The sequence below is a fragment of the Rhamphochromis sp. 'chilingali' genome (genome assembly GCF_963969265.1).
Source record: "Rhamphochromis sp. 'chilingali' genome assembly, chromosome: 21".
In the NCBI taxonomy this organism is placed as follows: domain Eukaryota; kingdom Metazoa; phylum Chordata; class Actinopteri; order Cichliformes; family Cichlidae; genus Rhamphochromis; species Rhamphochromis sp. 'chilingali'.
In genome coordinates, this window is record NC_137949.1 from 10012987 (window position 1) to 10030834 (window position 17848).

General features: G+C 47.3%; 2 protein-coding genes across 2 annotated transcripts in view; one reads left to right on the forward strand and one right to left on the reverse strand.

Moving 5' to 3' along the window:
• The window catches only part of LOC308389632 (uncharacterized protein), a 33727-nt gene extending 20231 nt beyond the window's left edge, over positions 1-13496 (reverse strand). The window contains exon 1 of the mRNA XM_080871121.1: positions 12967-13496. The gene's annotated coding sequence lies outside the window, so the exon portion shown is untranslated. The remainder of the gene's footprint in view (positions 1-12966) is intronic.
• Positions 7479-17848, forward strand: part of rin3 (Ras and Rab interactor 3) — a 31291-nt gene continuing 20921 nt past the window's right edge. The window contains exons 1-5 of the mRNA XM_080870351.1: positions 7479-7934; positions 15662-16166; positions 17308-17422; positions 17496-17568; positions 17736-17827. Of these exons, the coding sequence (XP_080726477.1) occupies positions 7900-7934; positions 15662-16166; positions 17308-17422; positions 17496-17568; positions 17736-17827 (820 nt within the window). The 5' untranslated portion in view covers positions 7479-7899. The remainder of the gene's footprint in view (positions 7935-15661; positions 16167-17307; positions 17423-17495; positions 17569-17735; positions 17828-17848) is intronic.

Here is a 17848-nt window from a genome sequence, read left to right on the forward strand (position 1 = left end):
TCAGCCACTGCACAGAGACCTGCCATCTTCAGAAGTTTTCTGATGACTCTGCGGTGGTTGGATGCATCAGCAGGGATGATGAGACAGAGTACCGGGCTGTGGTCGACTCCTTTGTCACGTGGTGTGAGCAGAATCATCTGCAGCTCAACGTGGCAAAGACCAAGGAACTGATCGTGGACTTCAGGAAGACCAGGAAACACTTGACCCCTGTTTCAATCCAGGGGGTCAGTGTTGACATTGTGGAGGACTATAAATACCTTGGAGTACACATTGACAATAAACTGGACTGGGCTAAAAACACCACAGCACTTTACAGGAAGGGCCAGAGTCGTCTCTATTTTTTGAGGCGACTGAGGTCCTTCAACATCTGCCAGAAAATGCTGAGGATTTTCTATGAGTCTGTGGTGGCCAGTGCGATCCTCTATGCTGTTGCATGCTGGGGGAGCAGGCTGAGGGTCGCAGATGCCAACAGACTTAATAAACTGATCCGTAAGGCCAGCAATGTTGTGGGGATGGAGCTGGACTCCCTCAAGGTGGTGTCGGAGAGGCGGATGCTGTCCAAGATAAAGACAATGTTGGATAACACCTCCCACCCACTCCATGACATGTTGGTCAGTCACAGGAGCTCGTTCAGTGAGAGACTGAGATTACCGAAAAGCACCACTGAACGACACAGGAAATCATTCCTGCCTGTGGCCATCTCCCTGTACAACGCATCCACTTAACACACTGTTTGCTGCTACAACTACACATGTTTCTTTTCCAAATATTTATTTATAAGTGACTTATGTATGTATGTATGTATGTATATGTATATATTGTACTATTCTTAGTTAGCGTATTGTCTGTCTTGTCTTAATGTTGGTTTAAAATGGAGCACTGTAACAAAAAATAATTTCCCCCAGGGATCAATAAAGTATTCTGATTCTGATTCTGATTCTGATGTTAATGCAGCACCAGCTGCTTTAATGCTCGATGAAAATAAGTTTAAAATGGCCTCAATATTCCTGCAAATTATCCATTTTAATTTCAGAGCTGATTTTCCATTTTTGGTGTAAGGTTTAATGCACTAAAGTGGTCCATCACATAGCATTCTTTAGCACGTCATAGACTTTCACAAACAGGATGTATTGAGTTCAGGTCTAATTATTAAAACTCAGGGTAACTATGTCTGCCCTGCAAGGGGCCAAAAGGGCAAATGTGTCTTAGTAAGCAGTATAAGGTGCCTGCTTTAAGCCTGTATTTGTATAGTGCTTTACTAGTCCCTAAGGACCCCAAAGCGCTTTACGCATCCAGTCACCCACCCATTCAAACACACATTCACACACTGGTGATGGCAAGCTACATTGTAGCCACAGCCACCCTGGGGCGCACTGACAGAGGCGAGGCTGCCGGACACTGGCGCCACCGGGCCCTCATCCAAGTGGATGATGAATGAAAATAAAATTACATAAAATAAACGAACAGCTCCTCCTGCACCCGATTTTGCACCTTGTTAAATTAAGACTCGGTTACCTGAGAGGGTACAGTCCCGAGGACAAACTGTACCAGTAAATGTACAAGAAGCTAATTTATTTTCTGCAAAAGGCTGTTGAAATGTTGACATCCAGCACACAAACTGAGAGATGTGCTAACCTCAGAACCACAGCAGACGAAAAAAGTTCAAATCACAATTTACAGATTCACAAACTGAATGTGGAGAACTTGTCATCTCCACATGAAGAGAACTGATTGACTCGTGTTCTGAACATCTTCAGAAAGCTTTTCACAGTCCTCGCACTCATACCCGTCTCCAGCGCGGCGGTGAGCACTCGGAGCTGTCTAATTTCCATCAGCCGTCAAAGAAGCCTATTGATAGTTGAGAATAATTCCAGGTCTCTCTAGCTCTTTCAGCCTTCGTTCTCAAGCATCCTCTCCCTCTCCTGCTCTCTTTCATCGCTGCCACCACCACCTGCTCTATTTTTCAAACCAATCAATAGAAAAGCCAAAACCTTATCAGCGTGGTCACAGTCAGTCAATCCACTCCGTCGATCTCAGTCCCATCCTGCTGGCGTGCTGTCATCCCGCTTCAAATCAGCATCCTCGTTTGTTTTTCTTAACTGGCATCTCTGCCCTGTCGCCGCTCTCTCTCTCTTTATCTCTGCTGTTTCTCTCTCTCTCTGCTGTGAATCATGCCTTCTGTCAGTGGAAGGTTTTTTTGACAAGCGCTCTCTCTGCCAGCCAACACACCAACGCAAACCCTCCTCCTCCTCCTCTCCCTTTCACTCTCTCTCCCTTCGAGCTTTTCTTCTCCTCGACTCAGCCTCCCTCCCTCCCGTTTGCACTCCACACAGCTTCGGGGCTTTACGAGCTTTGGAGCTGCAAAGAGACCAACTTCTCCTCTCCATCTGCCTCTCTTTCCTTTCCATCTCATCCCTCGTTCATCATCACTCTTTATCTCTCCCCTTCTCTCATTACCTTCTAGATTTAGTTTGACCTGAGTGGGTTACCCGTGGGAAATCATCGTCATTATACGTTTTAGAAATGAGGCAACGAAGGAGAAAGAAGGACAGTCAAATAGATCTATCTATCTATCTGTTCTGTATCTATGCTTCGGACTCCCACACTCTCTTTCTTCCCTGGCTCGCTCCATCCCTCTTGTAGTCCTCTCAGTTTGCCCTCTACCTCCCACTCTTCACCTCCGCGTTAATGCAACAACACGCATCGGTGTGGAGGCGGCAGGGAGAGTAAGAGCGACACACAAAGAAACAGCAACATTGGGTACGCACATTACTGTACACTGCAATTTAAAAGCATCGTCATCAGTGGCAGCGTTTGACCATAAACTGCTGTGGATGGGTTTATTTTTTACCACCAGGAGACATAATGCACGCCTGCACCTGTGTGCTACGACAGGTACGCGCTCTGCACGCGCTCTGTTTGGTTCCATTTTATGCTGAATGAATAGAACAGGAAATGTTCACCATGTTTGGGCAAAATAAAAATTAAATAACACACATTAATAAATGGAAAAGAGCCACCCACAGCAACACAAATTTCCTCCACTAAAGAAGAAAATGTCAGCATGCTACCCACGCGCTTTGATTGACAAGTGAGCTCAAGAGATCAGAAACGCGCCGCAGTCACACTTTAAAACCACTGCCAAGGCTCCACAGTCCACTTTAGTAAAAGCTTTTCCTCCCAGGAAGCTGCTCTGCTGGATGTTCATATTAGATGTGGATAATTTCAAATAATGAAATTGCTGCGAGTGCAAGCGGGAGTTTTGACTCTTCCATCCACTGTTCCCTCGAAGCTGAGCACGTGAGCACCGCTGACACAGTCTCCCCGCACAGAAAATCAGCAAAATAAAATAAATACATGTATTTACTTTAATTCCAATTCAGGCTGGATGATTGTATGTGTGGGGAGACCGTGTCAGCAGTGCGCGATTGCTCACGCGCTCAGCTTAGAGGGAACATTGCTTCCATCTGTATGATGTCATAGAAGGGGCGTGTCGTTAATATGGTCATCACGGAGGCCTATAGAGGTTTGAACCATCGGTTACCAGGGAAACATTATTATTCCCTGACTGGTTGGCGACTGGTTGGTGAGTGGTTGCTGGAGTTTGCTGTGAAATCATTGGCTAAAACCAGAGGTCTCTGTAGTTTGCATGGACGGTAACTTCTACCTTCCTTTAGCATGTCCAGAAACACGGCACGAGATTGATTGACCATGGTCTACAGCCAATCAGGACGCAGAACACAATGTGCTGTAAAAAAAAAACAACAACAAAAAAAACCATGCTAAATTGCAGTGGTGCAACGGATCAAAAACGTCACGGTTCGGATCAGTTTTTGGATCAGCATCCAAACATCATCAATTCAATTCAATTTTATTTATAAAGAACCAAATCACAACAGCAGTCGCCTCAAGGTGCTTTATATTGTAAGGTAGACCCTACAATAATACACACCGGTCATTATATCGCACTCCGCTGTGATACAATGAGCTGTCACGGTCACGTAGCTTTCTGTTGACCGTGACAGCTCCACCCATTTGTAGTAGTTAGAGCAACAGAAGATGCCTGGGACAGTTCAGCCATAACTTTAAACTTTTCCCGCTCATACATGCTTGGAACGATCTTGCCACTAAAGTGGACGCAAACGACATATCATAGCGTGGCTCAAGCACGTTCATCACAGTTTAAACCCCTTGTTTTGCACAACAGAATACGGCCTCCCGTCTGCAGCTAAACACCCCAACAGCTTCTGTAATAGCTTTAGCCAGTTGGACTGGGCAGCAAAGGGCTGCTTAAATACCGCAAACTCCTCTGCTCCTGCACTTGGACCGCTAGCGCTGGCCAGAACTATCGCTTGACAGACCCACCACGCCACCATAAACATACTTTTTTTTCTTCTTTTTCGAATCCTCGGATCACGTGCGTACCGAACCGTGGAGTGGGATCGGTTCGGATTACGGATCAACCGCGATCCGCTGCACCACTACCAAATTGCAAAAAAAAAATCTGTGAAACAGTGAAAGGTGAACCACATTATAGTGACCGCTGCATAACAAAATATTTAAAAGTTAAAAACTGTTTTTAAAAGTTTCTTTTGAAGTTTGCTGTTTCAGTCGGGTAAGAACTTTTACTCTGAAGCTGGTTTTTGTCATTTTTCATGGAAAACAGTTTCATGACTGCTCGGCTGTTATTAGCAAATGTTTTCAGATAAGTCAGTGTCTGCCACACTGACTGTGGGCTACCAAACCATCACAAAGGAGGTTTTTGGTGCCACTGATACTACCCAACAATCACTCACCATCTGGTTGAGTAATATACACTCTTCACCTGTTAGGATCATGTGACCCAAAGCACACAACTCTGGCTGTGTGAGGGGGGAGCCAATCAGAAGATCAAAAAGCTTCCTCTGGTCTCAACTTTTGAGAGAGAGGGTGAGGAGGGGCTCAGAGTAGACCGCTACTCCTCAAAGGAGCCAGCTGAGGAGGTTCAGGTGTCTCCTTGATGCCTCGTGTCCATATTGGCTGAAAACTCCTCACTGCCCCTTTAGAAGAGCTGGAGGAAGTGGGTGGGGAGACGGAGGCCTGAGCATCCCTGCATGGATGGATGGATGGAGTACTTTCCCGAATCCATTACTGCAGCAAGGCTATTTAGGCTCACTTAGTATTTAGCCAGTGGATGGTTCTGAAAGCCAGCAAGAGCCCTCACTGCACAGTCGAACACTGAGGCAGTAGTTAACATACATTAGAATGATTTCATTTATTCTCTGGGGGGAAAATCTTTTCTAAAAACGTATTTCATTAAAACTGGGCCAGTCGTCTCTGTGACGCTCGTGTGATTGACACACAGACTGACTCGTCTTTATTATTATGCTGGCTTGCAATGTGAGCTCGAGCGGTGTTGACTCTGCGTGTCTGCTGAGACAAGATGGACAGAAACATTCGTCTGTGTGAGAGCAGCCTGTAAATCTGTGTGCACACCGCACAGCTGGGCTTCATAAGAGGAACATCTGTGAGAGCATGAAGCCCCAGCACAAAGTGTGAGGAGCTTAGTGCTTCTCTATATTCAGATCTACACCTTTACGTGAAGTTGTCAGTCTCCCAAAAGTCATAACTGAGGAACTGTGAGGGCAGCAGTAGCAGGGAGCATTAGCTGATAACTCCACCCTCACATCCAAATATGGCCATTTCCTGAAACACAAAAACAACACGGCAGCATCCAAAACACGACCTCTGAATCTTAAAAATCAGGCTCCAGAAACCAAAGACAGCAGCACGCACCTTTTAGATACAGTCTTTGTCATGTTACATATTCCAGCGGTGCTTTATTCGCTCTGTCAGTCACGTCTTTCTCCGTCTGGAACAAAAACCTCATGCTGTACAAACAGCTGATCTTCTCACTCTTTCACTCCTTCCACGTCATCTGTAGAAAATGTTGAAACGCCGTCAAATCCTGCAGCCGGCTCCCAGTAAACAAATGAATCACCTAAATCAAACGCTTGGCTGCCATTTCAGCTGAAACAGAACACAGATAAAAGACGAGGTTCGAAATCTATTCAGACTCATCCCAGCAGGCCTCTGGGGCAGCATATGGTGGCCTGTAACTGACACATATACTACAATCATGCTTTCACTGTGAGAACAGCCAGGCACAGCAAAGAGCCAGCATGAATGTCTTACAAAATATATCACATTACATCCATTATGATATATGGCACGTCCAAGCTTCGATGAACAGGAGGTGATCTGAGAAATGCATGTGCAGTAATTTATGCACAGAAAGACCCTCACATGCCTCGTTCGATGCTCCAATCAGGGATCTTCTCTGCAGCATTAATCAGTTTTCACTTAGTCTGTGATTTTTCCACAGACTGTAAATGCAAGATGGACGTTCAGTTCTGAAACCAGCAACCGTAAAGCCGTCTGAGCTCAGCTGATCAGGACGCTCATTTTCTCACAAACCTCAATACAATCAGACTTCAGAGGAGGCGCCCCCTGCTGGGCGTTACAGAGAGAAGGTTTGAGGCCCTGAGCTTATAGCTGGTCTCCAGAGCTGATCTGTACTTTTTAAATGTTCGCATTTCATGCAGCTCACCAGAAAAATCAGTGAGAGGCGGTAAAATCGTTCAGGTCAGCCTTCAGTCTGAGGTCAGGTCTGTTTTGGCGTCGGCAGCGTGATTAAACGGTGGTGAAGGCGAGCGTTACCGTGGTCACAGTGGGCCTTAATGAGCCCCGCTCCCTGCTGCTCGAGCAGCCGAGGATAAAAACAGCCAGCTGAAAATGACCGAGCGTGACTCTTGGTGTTTCTGTAATGAGGTTTCCTGGTTTCATCCCAAGTGAATGTTGTGGGCCGCAGCGCCCTCTGGTGGATGCTCACTGATGCTGACGATGTAGTGTGAAGTCAGCTTCTCACCTGGTTTTTCATGTGAGTAGTGGAGGCTGTCGGAGTGAAAAATGATCACACAGGAAGCAGCTGCACACTCACCACACATGAATGCACCATGTACGTGTGTGTGTGTGTGACCACATATGCATGTCCACCATGCACCCTTAAAGTTTTACAGTAAGTGCAGCCATCAGAGCAGCAGTGGGGGGTTAGACCTATAGCGTCTGTAGCTTCTGCACACGCTGCAGAGTTTCTGATTAACATCAACGCTCACTCTGCAGCTCTGTCTCCCAAAACTGCAAACATGAAGTCTTCCTGCCACACACACTTTAATTTGAGCTATCAGTCCAATCTTAATAGTTTCTTTGGGCAGGAATGTCTTCAGAGGGAGAGATTATACATGAGAGAAGAGATAAGCTCAGACAGGAGTAGGTGTAGAGAAGCAAAAGCAGAGTTTCTATTGTAAATGTGAGCAGGGAGTAGGAGGAGGAAGAGGAGGAGGAGGAGAACGGGGTCAACAACCCAAAAAAAAACAAAACAGTGACGCCTGCAGGAAACATGAAGTCCAGCATTCCAGAGTTTGAGCGGAGAGCATCTGGAAAAGTTTAAAAGTAGAGAGGGGAGGGGAGAAGGGACGTGGAGGAGGCAGGGTTGTGTTTCCAAAAGATGTAAAAATGCAGAAATTCAAAGGTCTGATTGAGCAGCCGAGTTGAGAAAGAGCAGGATCAGCTGCAGAGCGCTGAAGCAAAGAGAGTGTGTCACAAGCTAAGAAGAGGCAGAGCAGGGGAAGTCTGACCAAAGTGCTCGGCCTCTTCCTGCCTCACGAACGGCTCAGGAAGTCGAGGCTTAAACACAGGGGAGGGCCGACACAGGAACACATTTTCCCCTTTGCCTTGTAGTTTCTCCTTATTCAGGCCTGCTCAGATCAACAGGAGGAGGAAAGAAGGGGGCAAAGAGGAGGCGGGGTTTTCGATGGAGCTGAGAGAGACGGAGCAGTCAAACAGTCAGTTGCCGCCGTTATGATGGAGGCCAGCGTCGTTCCCCAGGACGCAGGGTGAGTCTAATGGGGGTCTGCGATGATATGTACGGGTGGAAAAAGCAGCGAGAGGCATTTTTGAGTGAGGGGTAAGGGGGATGGTGCTGCGGTTTCAGAGTGGAGGAGGGAGTCGGGGGTCGAAAGTCAGACAGGAAAAACAGATGTGATGACTCACTCGCTCATATTTAGGTCAGTGTCCTCCCAGAGCGGGGAAAATCCTGATTCTGTGCAGGATTGGAGTCTGTTTCCATACTTCCAGGGGAGAGTTAGAGAGGCCTGAGTTGATGTGAAGTGCTCCAAAAAGGCGCATTGACTGTTATCACATCTGAATGTCAGCTTAATGCTTCAGGATTTAACTTAAATGAAAAAGTCTTCAGTAGTGAGCGTAAGGACAAAAACCTTCCCTCATGGAGCATTTCTGAGGTTTACTGAGAGGAACAATTATTGCTTGATTATTGAACGATTATTGCTCCTATTCCCGATTCTAAATTGGCTTGCTTAATTTGTCAAAGAATCAAAGACTTTGTGTAAACAATGGAAGTCGAAAGCACCAAAAGCTGCAGTTCTTCTAACGCCCACTAGAGGCTCCAGCAGAGGCTCCCGAGATAAAACGTCCAACTTTACAGCAGAAAGAAAGAAAAACTGTTTTGATCTCTTCCTTCCTATTTGACTTGTATGAAGGCTTAAAGTTTGCATTATTGGGGGTGTGGCCTCTTTGACTGACAGATGGATGGTGACACAGGTGGCTGCAGCTGCTAGCGGTCTGCTAACTAGACCTCGCAACGTGTTTGTGCTGTTGGAGCATTTTTAATGACATCATCTGACCAATAATATGGCTGCTGTGAGGTTACTGTACTAACAGACCGTCCCCAAAGGCGGAGCTCCAGGTGTGGTGCACAGTGAAGTTCTAGGGTTTTGATTGGATGTTGTAGAGCACTAAATAGTAATCAGTCTGTGTGATGGTCTCATACAGTCTACAATCATGGCAGCCAGCACTCCCCCCTCGTTTCTAAAGATGATTTTTCAAACTGAGGAGTCCAAAAACAACGGCTGGCTATGTCCATCTTTTATATACAGGCTATGTTTAAACCCGCATTCTGTGTAATGTCCAGCAGGGGGCGACTTCTCTGGCTGTGAAAAGAAGTCATTGTAAATGAGTGTCCTGCTCTGTGGCATTCGTTTCTCACTCAGCTCGCCTGTGTCCAAATCACTACGTTATCGAGGCCGCAGGGCGGCAGGGAGCGCGAGTGTTGTTGTGCTGAAGGCTCAGTCACCGCAGAGTCAGCGGCGGGTGAAGTATTGTGCTGCTTTACTACGCTGCAGTATCACTTCTTCATTTAAAACTCCTCGGGGATAAAAGGCCCAGATAACTCATGTATGAGATGTAAAAGTGGATGCTTACACATCACAGGACTGTTACTGAAACCTGCAGAGCTCACATGTGACTGCTTCATTTCAGCAAAAACTGCAGTGGAGTAAAAACTGATGCAGTAACTGTAAAAGTCTAAGTCCACCCGTCCATCCTCTCCTTACGTTGGTCGTGGGGGCAGCAGGGGGCTCCCTCTGGGGCACAGACCTCTTTTGCTGCTTTTCTTGTCTTCGTGTTTTTGGTCAGTGAAACAATCTATAAGGCCTGACCTGCAGTGACAGGCTGCTGTCAGACCTACACCATCACCTGCACGTCCATATCTTTAAACAAGCATAAATAACCAACACAGCATTTAGCTGTGAGTTTATAAGTGAGTTATAGTTTCTTCTTTCTTGGCATTTGATCCGTCTGCGGCTGCAGGAGCAGGTCACAGATGCCTGTCATCGTCTTCACAAGCTTTTATTATTTATGTACGGGCCGGTCCTTATTAGCACTCAGGGCACTTTTTACTCTCCATACAAACTACACCAACACTCTCATGCAGCTCAGGGGTCAGTGCCCTGCTCAAGGATACTTCGGCACGCAGACTGGAGGAGCCAGGGATCGAACTACCGCCCCACCCGTTTACTCATTGACAGACTTTAGTGGTCGAACACTTTTCAGCCTGATGATCCTGAGGCAGCACATGTGAACCAGCCTAACAACCATGAAAGACAGGAAGTATCAGAGGCCGCCCTGCTGGCTGTGAAGCGTTGCGCAGGAAGTGACAACCTTCCCGTGCAGTCAGGCTGAGTTCAGCGTGTCCAGCTCAGACAGCACAGACACTCCGATACAGGTGCCGATGGAGTCCTGCTTGGTGGTGTTTAATCGTCCAACATCTGACGACCGGATGTTGGCGTGGAGCGCCACACGGACACCCTCACCCCCGTGATCGCTTTCGTGTTGCTACGCCCCCCAAATGTTCCTCCTTTGAACAGGTTGAGCACAGATCGGGACCGTAACCATTCCACTTGTATGACATCACCACCCAGACTGCATTGCAACGTGAACCACAGCAGAGCACGAGTGAAGGCACTGCTTCATGTTTAATAGAGTCAGAGCAGACCGAGCGTGGACTTTAAACCTGTGTCAGGTAAAGACGCACCTCAGCGACGTGATGGGTGTAGGCCGTTTCTAACGTCTCCTCCGCTGGAATCAAAGGTGGAGTAAATGTGCGTGCGTGGTGTTTCCATGCAGCTCAGCAAACATGAATCAAACACAGGATGTCTGCTTCTGGCCACAGCTTGAAAATTCAGCTGACTGAACGATTTATTGTGCCGCCTGTCTTCCTGTGAGCAGACGGGCACTTATGGCCGTTGGACTGGGATCGGTTAGTCACATGATTTCATCAGCCTGAAATCCACTGAAGACACGTCTCAGTGGAATCAACTGGCTCTTTTTGTAAGAACAGCTGAGAGCAGTGGCGTGTCTAGAAAATTTTTGTTGGGGGGGCCAGGTAGGGGCACAGATTTGGAGAAGGGTGGCAGATTTAATTGGCAGATAATGTTTAAAAAAAAAACTCTACCAACCCTTAACCATAATTCAATAATCCTATAAACCTAATAACCAAATGCACTTTTAACTCTTATTAGAATGAGATTTTAACCACTACGGTGCAAAGTTTTTAGATACTGCGTTGATAAAGTACAAGAGATACAATCAGTGCTTTGTCAGTGCTTACTCAGCATTCAAGGACAGCAATATTTGCATAGTATTTTTACTGACATATAGTGCACATATGTTTTGGGCAAAAACATTTTTGAAAATTAAAATACGAACATTTGTAACAAACAATTGACAAATTAGCCAATGCAAAACTTTATCTGCCTGTTAAAAAAAGAAGATAATCTTCTCACAAACTGGTGTTTGATTTTGAAACAGGAAAAAAGTGGAGAAACAACTGAAAAGACTAACATTTGAATAAAACCTGAAAGCAAGTAAATACTTTCTATGCTGCCTAATGTAAACTTTGGTAATATTGATAAAGAACAACACTGGCTGATGATAAAATACAGTCAGCTGGCATGGTGACACTGCCAGTATTAACCTGCAGGGCTGGACTGGGACAAAAAAATTGGGCATTTTTACTACAGACCGGCCCACCAGGTAGTAAAGCCATAAAGCCTTTGAATGAAAACAAATGCTGTTGTGACAGTGATGTACAGTCTTGTTGGTATATGTATGATTTCTATACATTTTACGTCAGATAAAAACTTTGGTTGTAAGATTTAGATAATTATTTAATAAAAACTAGGTATTTTAAATGAGAATAAGAAAGAAAAGTATTTCTTTGTGCCCACCTTTCCCTGTTAATGCCCTACCTGGCCCCCTGGCAAAACTTTGCTAGACCCGCCCCTGCACAGTTACCAGCTGTCAGCTACATAAAAAAGGATCCTGGTGTTATTTGTCTCTCAGAAACAGTTCATAACTTCCCTTCAACTCATTCATGTCACCTAAAAGGTAAACCTGTTTCTCCATCACCTGTTCAGCTCTGATGGTTCAGTAAGGACATCTCCTGGTTTCATCTTCATGTTTCCCTCTCACCACATATCTAAACAGACATCATGACCAGCAGCTTTACAGCTGTGGCTCCAGCAAACATCAGCTGATACTAGAAATTAATATTAAATACATTCTAACAACAGCTGATCAAGCTTAAACGTGCTGCTGTTGTTTAGCGCAATATCCGCTGGTTTCCTCTTTCTGGCGCAAAGTGGGCGATAAACAAACAAGAGAGAAAAGCCGATCAGCTGATCATTGATCAGTTTCATGATTGAAGTAGCAACAGGAGAGGGAGGGTGAGAGGATGAGAGAAGAAGAGGCAGCTGTGCAGCGTAAAGACAGAATAAATCCAGCTTTGTGTCTTTTTTCCATTCTAGCTAAAGTCCGGGACAAACTGCGTCTCTTCTCAGCTCAATACGAAACGCGTAATATTTTCTCTGAATGAGGGACCATTCCATTTTTTAAGGAGCCGTTGGCAACTCTACTAACCTTATGAATAAAATAAAGTTCACTATCAGTAACATCATAGCACCCACCCAGCTGTATAAAAACTCCGTCAAACTGGCTAGAACGCAGTATGAGTTATTGCAACTGACAGTAAAAAGTCAGCAACATGAAAATAAACTCCACCTAAACTTGGTTTATATCTGACCCAGATAGACTGCAGGTCATAACTTCTTACCTGAAGTTCAGTTCACCTGACACTCGGACTGGTGGCTGCTTCGGGTCTCTCCTCCTGCCTCCCCTTCCCTCATCCACCTGTTGCCTCTGTGGAAGCCCCGTCATAGCCACCACCAAACAACGGAGTTATTTCTACACATCGACCTGCATCTGGCCAATCCACCACCTCTCATTGTTCATGCCGTTACAAAAAAAATAAAAAATAAGTCACCGGGCATATGCCCGGTATGCCCGATGGCCAGTCCAGCTATGTTAACCTGCAACCAAATCTGCAGCTCCATACAGCAATGTTACGACTTAGATTATATCTTATAACTCATAACTCTTATGTTAGCTGCCCTCAGTAGCATACTGTCTGAAATATTCCACAGCTGCAATAATTCTTTAAGTGTTATTTTTTTCCTTGGTATTCTAATTTCACCGAAGTTTACTAAACTCAACAAACTTGATATTACTTACCGGGACATTTATTCTGTCCTCATTTTCTTTCACCGAAAAATTGTTTCCTGCAGTGCCGTCTTTCGCGCTTGGCTCTCCTACCTTTGCTAACGTGATGCGCATAGCGCAGAAGCGATGCTGCATTCACTTACACTCGGATATCTGAGCGTCACCGTGAAAACATAATCGGACATTTGATATTTGATTGAATTTTATTGTTTTGCCTTTGGGGTGGCACCTGGGGTGGCCAGTCTGGTTTGGGGGGTGGCCTGTGCCCCCCCAGGCCACCCCGCTGGACACGCCATTGGCTGAGAGACGGATGGCACCGAAGCCCCGGCAGCTCCTTTTAGACGCCGTCCCTCTCAGGACCTCCTCCAGCTTTTCCTGGAGACAGTTAAGTGACGCAATCTCTCCACTGTGTCCCGGCTTTCCCCGAGATTCCCAAAGGAACGTAGGTCGGCCGCTACATCACCTGCATGCTGTGCACGATCACAGACCGGTTCAGGGTCCACAACCCTAAAGACACTTTCATCCACGCTGCACCTCCATGAGCTCGTCCTCAAGTGACACTTGGGCACCAAACAGGTCTAATTAAAGACCACCCCCGTGTGTAACAGCTGCTTTAAACACAAACACGAGGAGCTCAAGAACAACACCTTACGTCACTCTGCTGTCAGCAATCTGCTGTAATTTACAATCACCGGCACTCTTTGCGTTGCAGAGGGAGAAGTGAGCAGAGGAAGCCATAAAGCAAACATATTAACGCTCGCTGATGGCGCCACTCTCAGCTGAGAGCCTTTGTTATCTACGGGCCACAAACAGCACTTCAAACTTAGCTACAGAGACAAACGTAAGTTAGCATGACCGTGCTGTAACATACTGCTAGCAAGTACTCGTCTATTTAAAGCCAAACCACCAGACCACTGATAAGGCAGAGGTAACTCAGACTGCAGCAAAGGTAAATAAAGGCTGCAGCCTGCAGCGTGCAGGTGCATGCTGGGATTTTAATAGAACAACACAGGAGGCCCCGACTGATGGGGGGAGGGGGGAAGGGTCCAGGTGACCCTGACCCCTCAGGGGGTCAACGACAGGAAACAGATCTTCTTCTTATATGTGGCGAACTGCAAGAGGAACAACACAAGTGTTGTGAAAGTGTTTCTTTTCATGTTTTTTGGTGTCATCTGGACCGCTGAGTGAGTCACCTGTCAGGTAGCAACACACACACCTGGAAACCCAACGTCCACCTGTCCGGCACCTGTCGGACTCACCTGGCAGGTAAAGCCGGGTAGATGCAAACACTGCAGGCGGGCCGTGCATTCACCTCACAACACGATCAGAAGAACTGATGGTAACGATGTGCAGCCATCAGTGGCGGACTACCTTCAACACCAACCTGCTATTTTGTTCTCTGTTTGGTAACCACAGGACTAGACGAACTGACCACAGACTTCCTCTAACAGCATTGCGCTATTAACTCACTGTGTTCACCAGGTGATGATGAGGAGCAGCTCACTGACACACAGACACACGGCGCCCTGCTGCCCGTGTGTCAGGCTGGGGGAGGAGACGTCTCAAACACGCCTGTGCTCCTGCTGGACCAGCTTTTACCGTTTCATAGCCTTAAAAAGCCAAACTGGTGACCCCGTGACCCCTAGAGGCCATGCTGTAATGTCAGATGATGTAATGTAAATAAATCACTTGCCCTGACAAACCCCAGAGACCGCTCTCATCAGCTGCTGTTGTCCTGTGCTCCGGTTTCTGATGCACCGCTAACATCTGTGTGGTTTCCAGGCTGCTGCGAGCGAGGAGCTCTGAGCGCTGCAGCCGTGGCGAGTGAAGAAGACTTAGATTCAATTAGTCTTTATCGTCTCTCTAAGGCTTAAACGCCTCAGCTGAAGCAACGGGATCTCATTTTCAGCTTTCTGAGGATGCTTCACCTCTCACCTGATGAGCTCTAGCATCCTTCTGTGGTTGGCACCTCGGAGGCGGACCTGAAACTCACCACGCGACGCACAAAGACTTCACACCTTAGGTCACATGACTCAGACAACAACACACCCCGGGCCTTGACAGGCACAGGATGAGTCAGTGATACCACGACCTTGACATCAGACTTCACCTCCTAACATCCACCTGGTCACCAGCACAGCTTGCGTTAGCATCCATCCATGTTCCAGCCCTCGCTCATGCAGGGAGACCCTACCTGGGGTAAACTGGCCTCAACAACATACCTGCAGGGTCCCTCAGGTGTCTTTATCACCACCTTAAATCAACCACGGCAGACACAAAGTGCTGCACACGACACTGAAAAAATAAAACAATTATAATACAAATGAAACCAGACTCAGGAGCTGGTCACGTGACCTGGGAGCTCCGTCAGGGATCACAGAGGGGCGGTAGGAGTCGTCCCAGCAGCAGCACGTGGCGCTCGGTGATAGTTCAGCTCGTGTTTGAGGCCCGCTCCGCCGTCTGGATGCTTTCTGAGTCGGCTGCACTGGTGTTAAGTCAGATGTTTAACTCCGCCCCTTTGAAGCCGGCGATGATGCCAGCCATTATGAAATCTGCAGCAGCAGCAGGTGTGTTTTAAAAGGCAGGGCCTGGGCCCAGCGGGTGGGCCATCCTCTCAGTGTGGTTAAAGTCCGAGCAGCTGATCACAGGAAACATCACCGGCCAGCTGTCAATCTGTTTATTGACCTTTGACCTTTTCTCTTTGCAGCCCTGTGACAGGACCACTTGACCCGCCCCCCCCCCTGCCTCCGCCCTCGCTGCCCTCCCACCCGCCGCCCCGGCCATGTCGGCCCAAACCTCCACCTTCTGCAGTCAGGAACTCCCATCTCCCCTCTCGACCTCCTCTGCCTCCAGCCACCCCTCCGTCCCTCCCTCCCCCTCTCCCTCCGGTCCACGCACCTCCTCCCTTATCTTTGCCTCCCCCTCTCTCACCTTCCCCTGTCCCCACTCCTGCTCCTCCCCTGCTGTCCTCTGTCTCCTCTGATCTGACGCCCACTTTCTCTCCTCCCCCTCTTCCTGCTCCTTTATCTCCTACACTCCCACCCCCCTCCTCTTCTTCCTCCCCCCCTCCCACCCCTGTGTTCCCACCAGCCTCACCGGCTCCTCCGGTGCTGAGCTCGGTGGACCGGCTGGTCGGGAGCACCTCCGTGTGGCGGCCCGAAGGACTCAGCCGAGAGCAAACCGCCAGGATACTGGAGGAGGAGCCAGCCGGGGTGAGACACACACACACACACACACACACACACACACACACACACACACACACACACACACACACAGGTATCCCCTCTATAATGGGCCCTATTTACAGGGTAAATATCCTTTACTCTGATGGAAATACGTCATCATCTCCTTTTTTCGTTTACCTGTAGACGCGTGCATGCACAGAAAGTTTGAATCAACAGCAGAAATGTGAAACATGTTTAACAGGTTTAAAGCTGTTAAAACGCAGAAACGAGGGCCTGATATCAGACACCATCACAAAGTCTTTACCTCTGACTCACATCTGGAAACCAAACAAACCTACGAAGAGCAATTTACGTCTTCACGCGTGGCGACTCAGCAGGAAGTCATTGTTGTGTTAGAGCTGGGAATAATGACACTGAAGTGGTGACTGCTCCCTGATTTTCCTCTTCCCTTTAATAAATAAAGACATTTACATCACAGACTGATGCAGAAAATCTGCAGACGGGTTCAAAACTTCACCAAATGAAGGAAATGAAGTTTCTGGTGTTGCTGGAGGAACCTCGGAGATCCCCTCTGACATGAACATACAGCCAACCCATCTCATTTCCTGCTCGACCAGCTCTGATTTGCATTTAGCTTTTGTGCTGGATTGAGCAAATATGACGGGTTACAGGAGCCAGGCTCTGATCATAACTCACAAATCATTTGGTTATATGGACCTTTCTTCATTTTCCACACCTGCGTCAGTGTGTGAATGTGTGGATGACTGAATGTAGTGTAAAGCGCTATACAAATGCAGGCCATTTACCATTTTCCATCTTTCATTCACTTGAAAGCTACCGTTTCACAGTAGAGATAACATCTAATATCTATTATAAACATATTTAATAATTAGCATATATCAAATAGCAACTCTGAGCAGTGGAGCAGAAGATTGTGTGGTTGGTTTGAGATGGAATGACTTCACATCCAGGTGAATCACAGCTGCATGTTTGTTTTTATGGGACCTGTTAAATTTGTGAGACGCTGACATGTGAGAGTGTCCTCAGACTTGTGCTGACGCTCGCGCTGTGAGTCATACAGCTGTGCGCTTCTAAAAGAGGAGGCAGCTTCTTATTGTACATCACATGACCTCAGACTCAAAACCACACTCGCTGGTGTCTGCAGGCTTTCCTGGTGCGCAGCACAGAGGACAACGACGTCGCGACGCTATCGGTACGGCTGCCTGACGAGCAGGGGGCGCCGCTCGTACGCGACATGAAGATCCAACAACACAAGACGTGTAGGTGCTGCTTCAGAAAGTACACACATTCACACAAAGGAGGAAGCCATTCATTCTTCTCTGTCTCCCCCAGTCGTCCACTTGGAGGGCTCCTCTCTGGTCTTTGATGACATCTTCAAACTCATCTCCTTCTACTTCCACAGCAGGTAACACAAACACACCTGCAGCAGCACGCAGGACATCGCACAACACACACACTGTAAAAACAAGCCTGCGGTGCTCGCAGTATCCACACACTCACATTCACATACATGTGCACACTCTTTCAATACCTGCTTCATTCAACCTTCTCCCAACTCGATCCAAAAATCAGGGACATCCTGGCCGTCCTGCTGAGGTCACCCACGGCCATTACCACGGCAACTAAGAGAGAGGAGCTGGAGAGCATTGCTGCTATGGGTGCAGGTAAAATAATTAACTCATCAG